The 18,699-nt window shown below is 47.3% G+C and overlaps 1 protein-coding gene across 1 annotated transcript in view; it reads right to left on the bottom strand.

The window, feature by feature from the left end:
* The window catches only part of LOC128310442 (zinc finger protein 395), a 90,818-nt gene that overhangs the window by 23,542 nt on the left and 48,577 nt on the right, over positions 1–18,699 (bottom strand). Inside the window, exons 3-4 of the mRNA XM_053047086.1 lie at positions 11,743–11,879; positions 11,422–11,678 (exon numbers count right to left, since the gene is read on the bottom strand). Coding sequence (XP_052903046.1) covers positions 11,422–11,678; positions 11,743–11,879 — 394 coding nt within the window. The remainder of the gene's footprint in view (positions 1–11,421; positions 11,679–11,742; positions 11,880–18,699) is intronic.

Raw genomic sequence — 18,699 nt, 5'->3', positions numbered from 1 at the left:
GCGAAACAAAACACACAAACTCGGGCAACGCCGCGACCTTCCACAGTTTGCACCTGTGTGTGATGCCATCGTTGCAGTTCATTCCATTCCTTTCTCCCTTTTTCTTGCAGTTTGTCGAACATAACAACACATTACATTTGCTATTACATCCACTAAATATTTCGCTCCAATATTACCACGCCACCAGCGGGGAAGCGGAGAGACCTCCTTTCGAACGCAACAACTCGACGCGAAAGGGCACACAAATTGCCCATGCTTCGGGGCCGGTTTGTGCGCTGAAAGCAATCCAGTAACTGGGTGTCTATTATTATCAGCAACAGCCACCACAACCACCATTGTATTATTGATGGCGGCAAAAATGATGCCGTCCGGCCTCGGGGGTTGCAATCGGTTTCACCGTACGGCTGGTCAGTTTCCGCGTCTTTCCGCGCTGTTCCATGTTTTCCAGGAATGTTTGACTCCACACGCCCTCCATCATCGGTGGCAGCTTGTTGCACGCGATCTTCTGCTTCGCACCGGCAATGTGGCGCTCCGTACGCTAGATGTAGTACTCCACCCCGATATGGTTGGGCACAACACCACCACCACATCCACCCCGAAAAGTTCGTTCGTTCCACCGACGGAAGATGCAGCCCTCCTAGGGGGTGGAATGAGAGTTGCATGCTTGCATCATCTTTTCTACCCTTCCTTCCCACGCGACTTGCTGTCACCTTCGCGTCTGGGGCCCTGCGAACGTTCGGAGGACAAGGACCTCTTCTAAACGGCACCTTCGCCCATCTTTGTCCGTGTGGCCCCCGGGAGGCACCCGTGTAGAAGTGGAGGCAAAATTACACACATTACACCGAACGGGTCCTCAATATGGATCGCTGCGCATCATGTATTTATGATGCCGCCCTCCCTCCCCCGCGGGGTACCGGTGGACGCCGGCCCAAAGATGGTTCCGATTGGCAAGGGAAGCGAGCAGATAAATCGTGCGTGATTTTCATAGGAAGTGGTCCGGTTCCGACTCATCGTCCGCTGCTAATCAAAACCAAACCGTGTGGCGTGGCGTCATGCATATGCGAACATTTACCATCCACACCCTCCCCTCCTTTCTGCATCCTCCAGAGCAAGAGGAGAGGTGCGCCAAGAACAGTGCCAGTGCCAAAGACACCGTCCAATGCAAGAGAGTTTTGGTAAGCAAATCAGCTCAATATTGACACATGTAAACCAATTTCAAGTTTTTTTGCTAACGAAATCAAACATGCACACCGAACACGGAATTCAACCCGCCTGCAGAGCGATGGCCCGGCCGGAGACCCCCGAGCAGCCCAGCGGATCGATCAGCAAAGTAGGCCGGCGTCAGGTCGTCCGAATCCCGAAGCAAAACAGCAGCGGCTCGCGCCCGCAGTCGTGCAACTTAACTAGATTTCCGTGCTGGGCTGCAATTACACGCCCCAGTATCCCACCCCCCCCCCCCCCCCCTCACAACCCCCCTCCCTCACTACGTGTGCAACCAGCAAAAACAGCTAACGTCGGTGCAACTAATGCACTGTGATGAAGGAAAAACCTCGCTCGGGAAGGGTGGCCACGGAGATTCGTCCATTTTCCACCCCCCTCCCCTCCCCTGCTGCTATTTGCCTTTTTTCGTGTTACTGTTTCTTCTTCGGGTGCTTTTTTTTGCGCGCGCGTGTGTGTGTGTTTGTTATTGTGCTTTTCTTTATCCCTCATCGATCCGTTACTCGCGATGCACTTGCACCGCGCGGGAGAAGTTCCATAACCCTTCTTTGTTTCTTGGCCAGTTGCAGCGGGGTTAGAGTGGCGGTGGCGGGGATATGTGAGCGGTGCATTTTCCCTGGAAAGTGATTATTTCCACCTCCCACCCCGTCAGGTTGTCGACTGGTTGTAGCGCGGCTGTACCGGTCCGGATGGTGAAGCGAAAAAAAAAGCAAAACCACCCGGCCGCAGATTGCCGTTTGCCGTTCCATTCTGCGCGCTTTCAAATGTCGATGATCTTCGCCACAACACTTGTTATTTATTACCGTTTCCTTCCATGCACCGAAACCCTACCCCCAGATCAGGCGGCTCCACCAATAAGGGAGGACCCTTTAAGGGGGGCGAGAAGGAGGATACCAATTACAGGCGTCAGTTTGCCATCTACACACTCATCGGTTGATACTTTTCCTGGAAGTGCAAGACTTCGATGTGTGTCAACGGACGCAGCGCGCATCGCTAGTGTAGGTCGTGAGACGCACAGACCCATGAGAAATTCCAACTGTCCAATCATTTATGAGATCGTTACCGAGATTGGGTCGACGTCGCGGCGCGGCGCAAAACGATCGATGAACGATTTGCTGATAATTTGAATATAATAAGCCCGAACGGTGGTATTTACGGGGCCGGTCAATTGTCTCCCGATTCGTCGCTGACCGAATGTTGTTTATTGTGCGGCAAAACACAACAAATAATTAAAGCGATCATTAAAAAATTGCTATCCGACGGGGTGTTCTAAAAGGATGTCTATTGAAAAGTTTGGTAGCAAACGTCCATAAAGTAAGATTTACGAAACTTTCGCTTCAAAAAAGGCATTATTGCCAGGACCAGCGGCAGTACAGCCTTACGCAAGCAAGCTTTTACGCAAAGTGTACATTGCTGTCGCAAATGTAAATGTAAAATAAATGGTCCAATGAAAATCACCTACGCAAAGCTTCTATAAGCCAGGCAAGCAACAGCAAAAACACACATCATAAACATTCACCTATTTCAGTTCAGTGGAAACAGCGACAAAGTGCACTCGAATGCTCCAAATTCCTTGCCTTTTATCGAACAATAATTTACGCTGCGTCGGCAACAAATGGCTTCGGTGACTAGGCAAATGTGTTCTACATGCAAACTGCAATGGACTGCAATGGAAAAAGCCACCTTTTGGATAACGATAAAGCAAAAAAAGTGAAAGCCCAGTGCGGCAGTAAACGAGGGTTTTTACCGAGGGTTTGTTTTTTCTTTCTTTGAGGTGAGGTGCAATAAAAGTCCTGACCCACCGGTACCGATTGTGGATAATTACGTAGAAGGAAGGACGTAGAATGTGGTCTACAATTGAAATATGCAGTTGCTGTTGAGTATGGAATTATTGTACGTTGTTGTTAACCTTACTATTCAGAACTTTAAGGCCTACTAGTTGCACAACTAAAGAAATAACTGCATATTCCAAGATTTTATCCATACTTAATAGGAGTTTGCGTGACCTAAAAGGGAGTGTTCTAATGGTCTCGTGCCACGGCGCTCGGTTTAGTACACCGAGTGTAGTGGGTTCGAATCTTGGTTCCGGTGCAGTGAGGACTTTTTACTGTCAAACAGCACATGGAATATGTCTAGAATAATGCTTTTATTGACATGAATTTATAACTCACTAGACTCCAGAACTCCAGACTCTCCATAACTCCATGAGTTTATAGGATTAGGCTAGAATTTAATGTTTTGCTCTACATGCAAGGTTATATATTAAATTCAGGAGAAAAAAGAAGGGAAGCAGTCTTTTTGGTTGATTGAATGAAGCTTATGTAGGACCCGTTTCGTGAGCAAATAAATAGATTTACTTTGCGATCAATATCCTTGGCCAGTCACGAAACGCAACGTTTTTATCGCATCGATTCCATACCCCCCAGCCGAGCTTGCGCCAACTGTGTGCGTTTGTTAAATGCAGCTTTTTTTTTTGTCGTGCAAAACTGCACACGCTGCATCGTGTGTTTGGACCCAAAACCCCGAACTAGTTGGTGTGCGCGGTAATTCGGGGTGGGAAAAGCGAGACAAAACCGAAAATTTTCCCTGACCTTGCCCATCGTCCGACCGACGAATGAAGGTCAAACACGTGCCGAGTTGGAACGGTTTTCGGTTTTCCCGCGCGCACGTTTCGCCGCCCGCAAACCATACCCGGAACGCGGCGGCTGCGGACTTGTTGGTTTGCGATGCAGCTTCATGGCTACCGGATGGAGGAGAGAAACCGAAAAAAACGGCGTTGGCAGAATAACCCACACAGTACAGCCCCAGCATGATGGTGGAGCAGCGGTGGCAACTGGTTCGCATGCGCACACTCGTGAGCACGATGCAGCCTTTTGCAGTGTGCACCGAATGCACCGGCATGTCCAATTAACCGCGCTACTATGCAAGCCTTCGCCGAGGGAGGACCTACTGGAGATTTGAGACAAATTTTGCCTAAATAAAATACTGAATATGAATGCTTTGCTTAGAACACCACCACGTCCAGCTTGTGAGACACTACGCCATAAGTTCCACCCCTGTTTACGAGATTTCCATTCCTATCACGTTGGTGCTATTTTGATTTTGGCGATTTTGGTTTCGACCTGCCTACGTCTTCTGCCTTAAGCTTGAACCTTAAGCGAATGCCAACACCGTTGGGGACACGTAGCAAGAATGTTAAAATCACGGCTCTATTGCAGACCTTTCAACTGCAGGGTGGTCTACAATAAATGGAGGCCAAGCTCGAAAAATCGATAGAGCAAAGTTTTGTTTCGGTTTCAGGAAATAATTACCCGCCGAAATACACAATTGCGAACCCAATTCGCGTCGTGGCATCGTGCAGAGACTGCATTTAGGCTGCCGGCAGTGTGACCTGGCTGTGGCTGGTAAGCATCGATCGATGAGCGTCCAGCGATAATCAGACCAGATTCAACGGCATTGGTTGGGAATGAATGAAATAAATTTAAAGTACGCTTACGGAGTGGGGTCGGGGTCGGTGGAACCAGCGCACAAACACACGGCGTTGAATATAGCGCACGGAAAGATGGCACGGAAGCGGAAAATGGCTGTGGGGGGTTGGGGCACAACTCACCCCCTTACTCCCATGAGGCGTCAATTCCGCCATAACGGTAGAATAAACAAAACAGGTGCGAGAGAGCGAGACAGATCCTCGTCGGAAAAGGGAGGAAAAAAAGATGCTAGAAACTGCAATGAAGGTCAAACACGCGCGCTGATTTTTTTGTATGCACGTTTGAACGCAACCGTTTCGATAGAGGTGCCTCTTTTTGTACTTTTAATTATTTTTTGCCTCTCCGGCCTCGTAGGGGTGCTACTGCTGTTTGGGTCCAACCCCACACAGATTAAGCCAGAGCTTTTGACCCGCGAGTCACTCGAGCCTCGAAATATTCCAACCATTCCATCATCACGCGACACCCTGTAGGACATGGTCACGGACGGCATAATATTGTTTTCGTTTTATTGGGACTACCTTGGAATCAGCTGCGGCACGTGCGACAACTGACAAATTATCCACGACGTACGGTTATGGTTTTATGGCTTCATGGATGAAGTATTTATTATTGCACACCCATCTTTACGCGTGTGTGTCGGAAATCATATTAAGCATGGGAAATATGCTTAAACACGTTGAGGCTAATTTTACGCTGCAAAGTTTATATGCGTGTCACATAAAATAGATTAAGGCGTGATATGTTTAAGAATGTCAGCATACAACCCACACGAAGTTTGAACTTAAATCTTTTATAAAGGTAAAGCTCTGTTTTGAACTCAGCTATTTTGCTTTTAGCTAGTATATCAAGAGACTTGCAGGAAAATAGTTATAAAAATAGGAATATAAGTATTGTTTAGAAAACCTATTTTTGATTCGCAATAAAACACAAACTAAATAAAGTTAAGCAGAACCTGAAAAAGATGCGCCACAGCCATCAATCAACTCGAGTCGTGCTGTTGTGCAAGTCGAACAGACAGCAAAAGCTTACGTTGCGTTCTCGGCTCGTCCAAGGCAAGTCATATTCACGTTCAAGTTCAAGTTCATTTTCCCGTAACGTTCCATTTTAGCACACCAACTATGCACCACCGTGATCCGATTTTCCGGCACTATCGATCCGTTTTCCCGCACAGTGCACTTTGCATTACGGGGTTTTCTTTTTTTTGTTTTGGTTCCTTTTGCACTCGTGCCTGCTTGCTTGTTTGCGCTATAACGCATAGCGCCAAAACGACGTGAAGGATTATGTCCCGTTTTGTCGTACGTTTTATTTTTTCCACCGTACGTTTCGTGCGGCTGCAGCTAAAATCAGCAATTTGCACACTTGTGCATCATAATCCCTTGCCAGTGCACACACAAACACACCAATGGCGGTGCAAAGTCGAGCCGCTTTGAGAATGGTGTCAGCGGATAATTTTCCATCGAGCTTCACACGTTGCTTCGTACCGGGTGCAAGGAATTGCATGCTGCCACATCCATCACGAAGCTCTCCCGGAAAAGTCCCCGGAGTCTGAAGCATAGCTCTTTGCTCTCGGTTTGCGCTTCTTCGATTCGGATTCCACTTCCACTAGCAGAAGCATGCTGGCCAGTGAAGGAAAGGAAATGCTCCAGCAGGAAGACATCCTAGCTGCCGCTGGGGGCCGCTCATTTCACAGCCAGGGTGCCGTGCAAAATCAAGGTCATTTTGGGGCGAAGGGAATCCGTTCTCTCTGCGTTCGGTGCAGTTGCAATAAGTCGCACCCGGTACTGCACTTGGAACGGTGGAAAAATCGATTGCATATTGCCAGGGGTTTTTTGGGGGTTGGGGGGTGGAGATAAATAAATGAGCAGAAAAAGGGAAAGAAAAGCCAAAAAAAAACACCACTTCAACCTGATGTGTGTGTTGGCATGTTCTTTTTGAACATTTGCAAGCCTGGCAACAACAAATAATCTCTCACTCTCTCTAAGTCTCATTCTCTATCTCTATTTCATTCTCTTCTACTAATTGACCTCGATTGTTGCGGAAATGGCTGGTTTTCCCATTCTTGCTCGCACGTTCGCTAGGGGTGGCGTTTGTGCGAACGGGTAGGAAAATTTTCAAGTTCAACCCCCCGCAACCTTCCGGAATTCCGATGCACGTAGCATGCACCAAGGCGCACCTTGATTTAATGCATTCCGTTCTTATTCACGCGCTTTATTTGGAGTTCTTTGCTGTTCCTTTTTTTAAAGTTCTTAAAGAAAATTGTTTTTCTCTAGCGGTACGAAACCTCTCGCCTCCCTCACAGATTTGTAGTGAGTTGGACCGAAAAGAAAAAAAAAAGAATCACCCCACACACCGGGAAGCACTCTTTAGTCACGGACTACAACATCATCCGGCAACGTGTCCTCGGTATGGTTTTGTTGAAGTCATGCACAAATGTACGAAACAATAATAGCAAAAGAGCCGCACAACACATGCACAAGGGGTGACTTTTTTGTGTTGCTGTTGCACACCGTTCCAGGGGGTGGCAAAGGTTGAACAAATGAAAAAAAAAAACACGAAACAATACCGGCAACAAAAAAAAAACAACACATACTTCAAGGCAACTTAAATCAAGCCGGTAGTGTGGCCTCGCAAAAAGTGGCCCGGGGTGAGCTGGGGCAGCAGGGGTGCGCGGTGCAGCGATGGCACGTGTCATGTGTTGGTAGTGGTAAGATGCAGCTTTTGCGCACTGTGCTGCAATTGCGATGTATGCCACCGGCTAACCGACACACACACACACATACACACACACGCAGATGTTTAGCACGGGTCGGTCAGGTTGATGGGGACACAACAGCGGGAACGCATTTCAGAATGCACTCGAACCGCCCCAACACTCCTAATGCATCCAATTTAGATACTGCTGCTAGATGGAGTGCCGAGCGATCGGGGCCCTAGCGATAGTGAGAGCGGGACCAACCGTGTATCAAAGCGAGAGAGAGAGAGAGAGTGGTCAAAACCAAGGGAAATGAGGGAGGAAAAGTGACTTTAAAATAGCTCCATCACTGCCCTGTGGGGAGCAGTACCGGGCATTCGTAATAAAATACGCCTAATGCTGGAGAGGGCCCGTTTATGCAATCCTGCATCATCATGTCGCCTGATGCTGTACCAAACCGTGGTCTAATGATTGTTGTGACCTAGTGGTCGTAGGATTGCGTCGCCATCAGGGTAGTGGCAACAGACAAGACCAAAACAACCAATGTCACATTTTATTTATTCAACGTAGAACAATAACTGGAGCGAATTGTATCCCGCTCCAGCAACTGGAGGCACACGCGAAGCGCGACTGCATCGTGCGTTGTTTATTGTGTGCGAGATGAGATAATCCTGGCACACGCCACATCAACGTCGCTGGCCAGGGTTGGGATGCGAGAGCGAACGGCACAACGTCATGAAAACCGTTGCGTAAACAGTTTCGATTCTCAAACTGCCATGTCTTGAGTGTGTTTTAGTGGTTCGAAGCATGTCATGGCTTAACGTTTCTTTCAGTACTCCTCTCCTATGCCGTTCGTTCGTTTCGATGCACGCTGATAAGAGGTGCAGTGACAAACGCACCGTACGAAAGATGACGCACCGCAGCCATAACAGACGCGCAAGACGACCAAGGTGCAGATCAGTTCAGATGTGTGAAGATCATGATCATGATCATCTTTCGGTAAACAATCTCGTTCGTGTTGGATCAGTTCACCTGCCAGGGCATTACTCTTTTAATTTTAATGAAAGGAATAACAAGTAGAATCGAGAAAAAAAACCTTAAAAGTGTAATTGAATTTAATTTGAAGCAATGACATGGTGGTAAATGCGATCGGGTTGAAAAATTCTCATTAACATCCAGGAAGCATTATGCATCATGGTTCACATCAACGTGCGCCCGTATCACCTTCGCACACTGATTGAGGGGGGGTTATAATTCAACAACAGAAAAAAAACCCTCCCAAACCCAACATCAAGCAAAGCTCACCCACCTCGTCGACATTGACGGCTAAGTCAAGTTCATTCCAAAGCAGGTTCAAAATTGCAAACGCTGTGAGATTGGCAAAATGTGTGTGCGTTTTTTTTTTTGTTGCTTTGCCTCATTCATCGTATTCGCAACCAATATCGGAAAAGGAAAACTGGTCATAAAATTGTTGAGTCGAATGCATTTATTACACACGACAGCACTGCTGTAAAACTCGCGGATATCTCCTGTGCGAGGTGTTTTTTTTTTCTTGTTGCTGCTGGTGCTGTTCCTCTATTCCTTCCGAAGCGAAGATGCCACACTGACCTTGTCGATCGACAAGAAAGAGGTAATAAAATCGCACACAACGATGCAAAAAAATCAAACACAAAAAAAACATCCACCACAATCCTTCCGCCAAAGCCCGAAAGCGCAGTACGTCAGCGCGCATCAGACATCATTAAAATCGTTTCGCTATGGTCGCAAGCACACATGCAGCCGGATCAATCGTTTGCAGCAGGGTGACACCGGTAAGATACACCTCACCATTATGGGGGGCCGTGCGTCATGGGTTGTGTTTGCATGCGAATGGCAGCAGTTTCAGCAGGAAATCTATTGCCACCGGGGGCCGGATGCCGAGGGACAGGACGCATTGAAGTTGCGGGTCGTTTGGGGGAGGGGCCAGGAAGACGTGAAGCAGGGAACTTGTTGCAAATCACAACCCTCCTCTTCGAATGGTTGGGGCTCACTTTTCAAGGTGAGGCATATTTTTCCTCCCCGATCGATCGCTTTGGACTTTGCTGCATTTGTGTGCAGGGACGCACACAAGAACGTTTTATGATCGTGCAAGGAAGGGTGAAGAATAGGTAGGAAAACAAAAATATACTCAAAATTGCACCAACCTACTCATCGGTGTGCAGGAGTTCTGCGCGTTGTATGCATGAGGCGCAAAAAATATCTAAACTATTTTAACCTTAGAGGCACAATTCAACCTTAGAATCTGATTGAAACAAAGCATTGCAACAAAATGCATCAAACAATGTTGTGAAAGTGATTCAAATATTAGAAAGCTCAGTTGCATAAAGGAATGCTCAAATTCTTAGACGAAAAATTCGAATCGTTTGGGTATTTTCCACAGCTAATCGCAAGAAAACAGAAGGAAGCACCATAAAACAAAGGAAAGCGTTATGGCAAATGTATGCACAGCACACCTCAAAACGCACCGCCACCGTGTGCGGACATCTTCCAAACTGGACGTGAGAAAATGAGCAAATCAGTAGCTCAGCGACTGATATCACTGCCGCTATCGGCTCACTGTTATGAATTATTTACTACACCACCTCTGTCACTTGCCGTCAAGCGGGGCCGACACCGCAGATAAAATTGTTTAATTACGTTTTTTTTTTCCTTTACTTTAACTTATCACATTTTAGAAACAAAAAAAAAATACTTTGTGTGCAAATGATGGTTCCCGAACGGATGCGATGAACATTGTTGATTTGCGTTGTTTGTTTGTTTTTTTTCGCCCTGCAATTCGACCAACCCTAATGGCCGGTGGTCGCGTAACCGCGTGACACGTGCAATATCGTTGGAATGTTCCTTCAGTTCTATGGCATCCGCCATGAGAGCGCCGCGTGCGTGGGGGAACCACGAGCCCAAGGGCAACACAACCAGAGGCACGCTCTCAGCTGAGTTGGGCCCACTCATTACAGCAACACGACGACGGGGAGCTACTGTGAAGGAAGGAAAAACAACAGCCAATAAACCTTCCAGACCTGTGCAGCTTAAAGGGTTTGGAACGCTCCCCACATGGGCTCTCCAGAACGAATGCCATAACATTTGCCACGCACGGGCCCATATGCAAACCCCGGCTGTTTGTGCAGCTCAGCTGATCGTTGACGAGCTGAGCAAATGAACTTGAGGTTTTATGTCCACAGCCACAGGCCGATGCACACGTGCCGCGAATCCGGTACTCTCACCTTTCTGTCACCTGTCGTGGAGATGTGACTGTTCCCGTGAATGTTGGAAATACATTCCCAACTACGATTTGGTGAAGAGATCTGAGCATACGGTGTGTATAAACCTTGACCTCGTTAAGCCTTGAGGCTTTACGATCGCTTCTGGCAGGGAGGATCTTCCGATATTCGGTGCCGTGCGTCTCGGTTGGACGTTAAAAACATCGGCTACATGTCAATCACAGCTGTCAAAATCCCGCAGGCCGGGACCGGTCGTCTTCCCAACACCGGAGCAATCGATCAGCGATATTATGACATAGAGCTTCACTCCTCTCTCTCTCTCGCTCTCCATATCTTCGCATATTAGTAACCTACACGTGCCGTTTAGTGCATCTGTTCGCCTGGCTGGCGAACGGGTTATGATTGTTACGCCACCGCAAAATGTGATGTGGTCGACAAAACAACCGTTGCGTTTCCCGGCACTAATTGGTCGGGAAGGTTACTCAGCACACTGAGGAGGTGATGTGCCGAGGTTTTCAGCTGATTGCCACTGAAATCGGAAGGTGGAAACGTTCTCCTTACCTTCGGAACACCTGATCACCTCTACACGACCTTTGTTTCCCCAACTCTCCCTCAGTTGACGATTATGACACCCGAGACAACCAGCAGGGCCAGCTTAGCTGGTGAAGTACTCGCACGTGCTCGAGAAGTCGCGTGTTCTACCGAAAGTTTGCTGCGAATTGCCCATTCGCCCACAATGAAGGAAAAAAAACTTAACCCAACTTACCCGACGCTTCCTTGGCATGTCCTCCATGCCGATGCCTTCATCCGACGTTGACAGGGACGTGGTGCGTGCCCCCCGACCTGGGCCGCCCGACGCCGTCTGGTGGCGGCCATTGTGATGATGATGGTGATGCAGCTCGTGCTGGTAGTGGTGCGTCGGTGGTGTGGAATGTCCATCCTCGCTCAGCGGCGGCGAAGTCGATCCGGTACTCCAGCTGGTGGTGCTGCTGCCCGAACTGGTGCCGAGAATTGTTTCGTAACCTGATGCAAGAGAAGATGCGTTAGAGTGGGGGTTTCGGGACGCCATCAGCGATTCGGTACCAACCGTGCGCGGATGAGTTCGGCGAGCAGGACAGGCTCATAAGTACCAGCGCGGCGTTACATTCGTCCATCGGATCGTCGTCGTTAATACTGTAGTACTCTCGATCGTCCTGCGAGTACGAGGGCCGTCGTTTGCGAGATCTGTTGTGCGGGACGTGCCCGGAACAAAGGAGAAGAACGAGACAAAGCGATGTATAAGTAGTGAGTATAAGAACAGGTTGCAGAGCTGCACAAATATGCAGGGTAGAATGGAAACAATAACAGCTGCAAAACACCTCCAGAGGGAACCTCCATGGCGGAACCCTACAAAGTCGGAGCTATAGGTATGGCTTCGACCTGTGTGGCGACGAAATGGTCACGTATGATGCAGTAGGACCATCACAGCCGTATGCTTTATCAACCTTATTTATGATAGCGGCTCTTATTATTTCGTACAAAAATGTTAAACCCTCGTAAAGCTCCGATTCTTAAAATCTAGGCCACATTTGACAGGGGGCAAAGAATTTGACAGTGCGCTGCTTAATCGCTGCTTACGGTGCACACCTCTGGCCACGTCCCCCGAACGAAACGGTTGTTTGTTTCGGTGTCGGTAGCAGCCACACTTGCAGCGTAAACTGCAGCAGCAGTATATAGACGCATTAACCTGACGGTGTCGTATGCTTTGTGCTTTTTTTTGGTCGTATCATCTGTTTTGTACCATTTATTCTCACACGCAAAAACCAAACGGAAAGAAACAGCCAGTGTCTCAGGAATGGTCGCGTACGTACGGAAGAAAAAGACGAGAAAGAAGGCTACTCCAACAACAACCACGCAGACGAAAACAGCCGACCGGGTTCAATGTATTATCGGTCAATCAACCTATTTCGGTGTGCGGATTTTTCGTTGTTTTGTTTGCTGCTGCTGCTGTTGCTGCTGATACCTTGGGTCTAGTGCACCAGACTGCAAGCCACCACCACACCGCAGTATCTCGAATGCAGCCGGGAGAGTATCTCTACAGCACAACACAACAGGGGAAGCATTCGTTGCGGTGCCCTCGGAGGCTCGCAACATTTGCCAAAAAGGGGGAAAAAAATAAAACAAACCCCCTCGCACAGACAGCGCGCAGGTTGTGCGTTGATAACCGCTAAGATTGTTGGCGAATTCGAACCGCAGCGATGTGATGGTAGTAGGTCTTCAACAGGGGGGAAAAAAACATCACCCCGGGTCTTGAAATAAACACATCGAGCTGTGCGCGGTCCACATTTTCCGATTGAAGCTAGATCAAGTTCAAAGCTACTACAATCGGATAATGACCGGTAGATAAGAGAAAGCCTGCAATGGGCAGCAAAACACATGATTAAACGCAAAAAAACCTACCCCCACCCACCAATCAATGCACCCGGTGCCGCACAACAATGCAACAATGCGCCCTTATCGTCGCTAGATTCCACCACCAATGTCGCATGGGTGGGTGGTGGGGTGGTGTGCCTCAGTGTGAAGCATGGCGTTGCGTAGTATGCGGTGGTGGTGCGAGAGTAACAAGCCAGAAAATTGCAACCACCCCTTATCAGCGCACCCCGAAAGCGCAACCCCTAACTGAAACGGCAAGCTGCAACAGGCTTTATACGGAGCTCTCTTTCTCTCTCTCTCTCTCTCTCTCTCTCTCTCTCTCTCTCTCTTTATCACGATCTACTATTCGTACTCCACTTTTTGTTTTTCTTATTTAATATTATCTTTTTCTTGCTTTCTTGGTCCGGGTGGAATTCGCGTGGCGCACCGAACAAAGGGATGGCGGGTGGCGATAATGTCCAGTCACCAACCGTTGGCGGTCACCACCGATCAATGATATGGTATGCCCGGACTGGAGAAGTCGTTGGCCGCGAATCCATAACATTACCGTTCCCATTCTGACCATTTGCAGCCGGCGCTGCAGCATGAGGCACGGGCGGCCGGCTTTGTCCGTGGAGTTGTTGTTGCTGAGCTGGTGCCACTGTTGCCGTGGTCAGTGTTTGCGTCAAGGGAACTTTTCTTTTTATTGTGTACGCTGGATTTAGGTTTACTGCTCACTGATAATACAATTTTTTCTCCTTTTCTCTTTCTCTCTCTTTCTCTCTCTCTCTCTCTTTCATTTTCGCGTGTCCCAACATATAACCATGACCGCTAATTTGACCGAGGCTATCGGCTTCTGCGATCGAGACCCGGCGACTTTTGTCGTCATTCCGCGATGCACCACTGCATGGAAGATAATGGAAATGACGGCCGAACGGTGGTGGTATGCAGTGTTTTTATTTTTATTATCCAAAGCCATCCAAAACGGTCACTTTTACATTATAAGTAAATTTCAATCGTCCTCTAAAATGCTATAAATCTCCATTCTTTTCTCCTATATGCCTTTGTCATAATAAATGACGGCTTCCTTTCGTGCTTCTTTGTGACGATCGGGGGTAATCCCGTGAACATGCCACAAGAAAGCAATCATTGTGCAAACGTCATCTCATTCCGGGTACGGGCATTTGTGCGGCAATGACGAAGCGAAGGGAATTTCTTATTGCGTGCACCGTGTGCCATTGTGCTGATTGCAAGCAACATACCCACTCTTACCATCCATCAATCAATGGTAAGTGAGCGGGGGAAAAACAAGTGTTGCTAATTATCGAGCAAACTGCAACATGCTTCTTAACAGGTGGGCTGATAATTGTTTGGCCTATGACAGTAAAACACTTTTTTTTGGCCAAATTATTTTTTTGTATTCAACATACGTCCCTTCAAGGGCGATACACCAATTATAGCGGTCTTTAAATTTTTCGATACCCTTTTTGTAGTAGTATTTGTCCTTTGCCTCAAAAAAGGCCTCAGTTTCGGCGAACACCTCTTTATCCGACGAAAATTTCTTCTCAGGGGACATCTTTTTGGGATCTAAGAATAGCAATTAGTCACTGAGAGCCAGATCTATGAAATACGGTGGGTGGCGAAGCAATTCGTAGCCTAATTCATGAATTTTTGCCATTGTTTTCACTGGTTTGTGGCACGGTGCGTTTTCTTGACGAAACAAAACTTTTTTTTCTTCAAATGCGGTCGTTTTTTGGCGATTTCGTCCTTCAATCGCTCCAAAAATTTGATGTAATAGTCGCTGTTAATGGTTTTTCCTTTCTCAAGATAGATTATTAAGATTATTCCTCGCAAATCCCAAAAAAATTGACGCCATAACCTTGCCAGCTGATTGTTGCGTTTTCCCCGCTTTGGAGCAGGTTCATCGCGTCCAGTCCACTCGAATGACTGTCTATTGGACTTTGGAGTGAAGTGGAGAAGCCAAGACTCATCCATGGTAACATATCGACGCACAAACTCGGATTTATTTCTCTCAAACAGTTCCAAACACTGCTCCGAATCATCAACTTGTTGTTGTTTTTGGTCAAATGTGAGCTCGCGCGGCAGCCATTTTGCACAGAGCTATCGCATATCCAAATACTCGTGAACGATATGTCCAACACGTTCCTTAGACATCTTTAGGGTGTCAGCTTTCTCGATCAGCTTCACATTATGGGTGTTCCTAATAATTTTGTGATTTTTTTTTTATGTTTTCGTCAGTAACCACCTCTTTTGGGCGTCCACTGTGTTCACCACCTTCAGTGCTCATTTTACCACTTTCAAATTTAGCATACCAATATCTGATGGTTGATTTTGGTAGAGCAGTGTCCAAAGACTCTTCATCAAGCCAATTTTTGGCTTTAACTATATGTTTCCCCTTCAAAAACTAATATTTTATCATCACGCGAAATTCCTTCTTTTCCACGATTACTCAAAGCACAAAAGATGCGTCACACAAAAAGCTCTAGCTCATTAGGTTGTGGCCCGAGTGCTGTCAAATTTGGACAGAATTCCTTTGAAGGTTGGTACAAACGAAATATGATATGGATAAAAATCTTCTAGCGCGATAAATGTGTTAGGCCAAACAATTATCAGCCCACCTGTTAAGCAGCTCATTTTAATAACTGATCTTAGCACCAGCATTGTGAAATTGTAAGAAGCAATGTGGCGTTAAACCTCAATGTTTATAGTGCTCCAAGCACAACCTGACCTAAGTTAATGTGACACAGAAACGTATTGTTAAAATGCTGACCAACGAATCCCAGACATCGTACCGTGATGTTCTCGGTAGCCAACTCCTGATAGACCACAATCATCTAAACATCGAATTTCATCACCTCGAACCGTCGTTTCGCGACGCTGATTGAAGATAGTATTTGAGCACCACACCACCACCTCACGCTCTACTCACGCTGAAAATCCTTGGGCAGTGGGTAAAGTATAAGGTGGGTAGAATCGTTTTCTGAAATCGTTGGATCTTACGAAACGTAACGCTACCCAACCATCGACCCGTTCCTTCATCGTCACCGTCGGAACGTGGGCAATCAAAGTGTAGAATGGGAAATGGCGGTTCGACATTTCACCGGGGTCTCGCGAGATTCGGTTGGGGTAGGTTGGTTGACCGACTCCAGACACGCAGATGCTGACGACCTCACGGGGTACCCCCTCTCCAATCGTTCACCGTTCTTAAAACCCCCAAAATCAATTGTTGCAACAGCATCACCAGCACAAAAGAATGACCCGAACGAGAACCGTCTCCAAATACAGCGCATGCAGCAGCCCGTTTTTGTGTCAACAAAAATCCTGCAGCTCATTAAAACATACCCCGACCCACTGTTGGAGATTGCGGGAGGCGAGTAAACGACCGCCAGAAAATCGAGACCGAACCCCGGGGATATTCCATTTAACGATGTCAATGGTTGGTGGCTCGACTGAGGAGTTCATCGTCTCACCGTGGTGAGTGTGTGAGCACGAATCGAATATTACAGCGTCTTTCGCTATCCTTTCTGACGAGCAGTACCGAATCCCCGATTTGTGTGTTGCCATGACGGGGGTAGCTTTTTGTGATAATGCAGCCGTTGTCTTGCAATTTCCCATTCCCCCGAAGCAGTACGATGCGAATATCGCTTCTCCTCTTCTGCGCCTTGAGTGGAAGAACTATCGAGATTGCGTTCGGTCTCGGGGGGGTTGGCGATGGTTACAAAACTCCCTTGATTGCCTGTAATAAGGTTAATCGAAGTGAAGCCCCGGCTACAAAATATTTGGGATGTGGCAGCAAACTGTGGGAAATCTAGGCCACCAGACAGGTTGAACAGACCCACAAATTCTATTGCCCGTGTCTGCTCCCCGGTGTGGTGCTTGAAGCCCGAAAGCAACATCTATACGCCCCTGTTCAGACATTCCGTCTTGGTGGCCCGCCCTGGATCTCCCCACGTCCTTCTCACCCCGGTGCAAACCACTGTCTCGCACACTCTTTTTGACGGTGTGTAGTAATATTTTATTATCTGCCAGTTTCGCCCGGCACTGAGCTCAGCATGGGGAAAAAAGCTCGCCGCGTGCGTCTCAGACGGTTGCACAAAATTCAGCATCAATGCGGCAAGAAAACGAAAACCTCACTTTTGGAAGACAACCTTCAAATGCCGAATGCAGCACCGCTTCACCAGCACCACTTCATCCACCTCTACACGTCGCCGAACCAGCGGTGGTGGCAGGGTGCGTCTGGCGGTGGAAAAGTGCACCGCCACCGGTGCGGTAAATCTAATGCATCTGTGTAACCAAGAGCAAACGATACAAAAGCCAACGAAAAACCGGGCGAAAATTCCAACCGATCGAACCATGAACGCAACGAGCAGCGAGCGAGCGAAACGAAGAATCTGCAGCATGGACGAAACGCAATTCAAACCTACCAGAAACCGGAGCTGCGGACTATGCAACTCGCTGTTCGGTGCGTTTCTTCCTGCCCTGGTGGTCGTGGTTGTATTTTGGTGCTTCACCCGACACACTGACTTGGGCTTGACTGACGTTGAGCTGTTTCGTGATCGCATCTCACCTTCAGCTGACCTTTTTTTCCAAAAAAGCTGCAAAGCTGCACGCAGAAGCGCAGCCCCGGGGTCCACGTCAATTTCGCGGTCTTCTTGCAGGGTTTTGGCTTTTTGTTTTTCGTTTTGGATTTTCATGCAACGTTCTGGTTGGTAAATTTTTATTCGGAGGGTTTACTTTTTTTTGCGGGTTTTGGTTGTTTGCGGTAGATGCGTGGAACGTAGAATGCCGGCCACAAAGCACAAAGGATACCGCTCCGCCACCGAGATGAGCACGGTGACACAGTGTCGCAGCGCACCAACCGCAATACAGGGTCTGTTAGGGGTTAGGCTACCGACCGGCAGACCATTTAATGGGCCATCTTTGTTGGTAATTGAACACCGATTAGAAGTGAACCGAAGGGATTAAATGGGGGAAAAGTACGCGAGAAGGTGGAATGTGGAGGTGTGCTTCAATTGGAGTGTTAAGTTGGCATTTACAAAAACAAAACAAAAAAATCAGAGTCAGTTACAGGTTTCATCACATATGAAAGTGATCCCGGGTCAGGCCGGGATTCGGGAGCTCAGGTGTCTTGGGAAGGTATTAGACCAAAAAGGGGCAAATTTCTAACAAAATCAAAATTAATTACAACTTTAGACACTTTAGTGGACAGTTTGCAGGGGCAGAAAAATGCAGAACTATTCATTAACATCCAGAGTTACGTCCAAGAGAAATTCGCGTAACTCGAATTTTTGCGTAAATCGAATTCATTTTATAATTGTGGTTATATTTAGCATTGAAGGATCGAATATTTCGAATCAAATTCTAAATTGATAATTCTATATGTATTCCGACAATTAGAGTGAAATTTTACTAAAAGTATATTTTTTAATAATAAAATGTTACGTGTTTTTATTGTTATAAAATAAAAAAAATTTTAAATTTGGCATAAATAAATTAAATTATCCATACAAAATTACACGGATTGTCAAAATTTGGATATTTCGCGTATCTCGATTTTTTTTCTGGCGAGTGTCGCGTAACTCGGGAAATGACTGTACCTCAAAGATAATTTGGATGAGGTAACTCTCATAAG

Source organism: Anopheles moucheti, chromosome 2, assembly GCF_943734755.1.
Source record: "Anopheles moucheti chromosome 2, idAnoMoucSN_F20_07, whole genome shotgun sequence".
Lineage (NCBI taxonomy): Eukaryota > Metazoa > Arthropoda > Insecta > Diptera > Culicidae > Anopheles > Anopheles moucheti.
The sequence above is the reverse complement of the archived record's forward strand: the minus strand, read 5'-3'. Positions and strand labels throughout refer to the sequence as shown.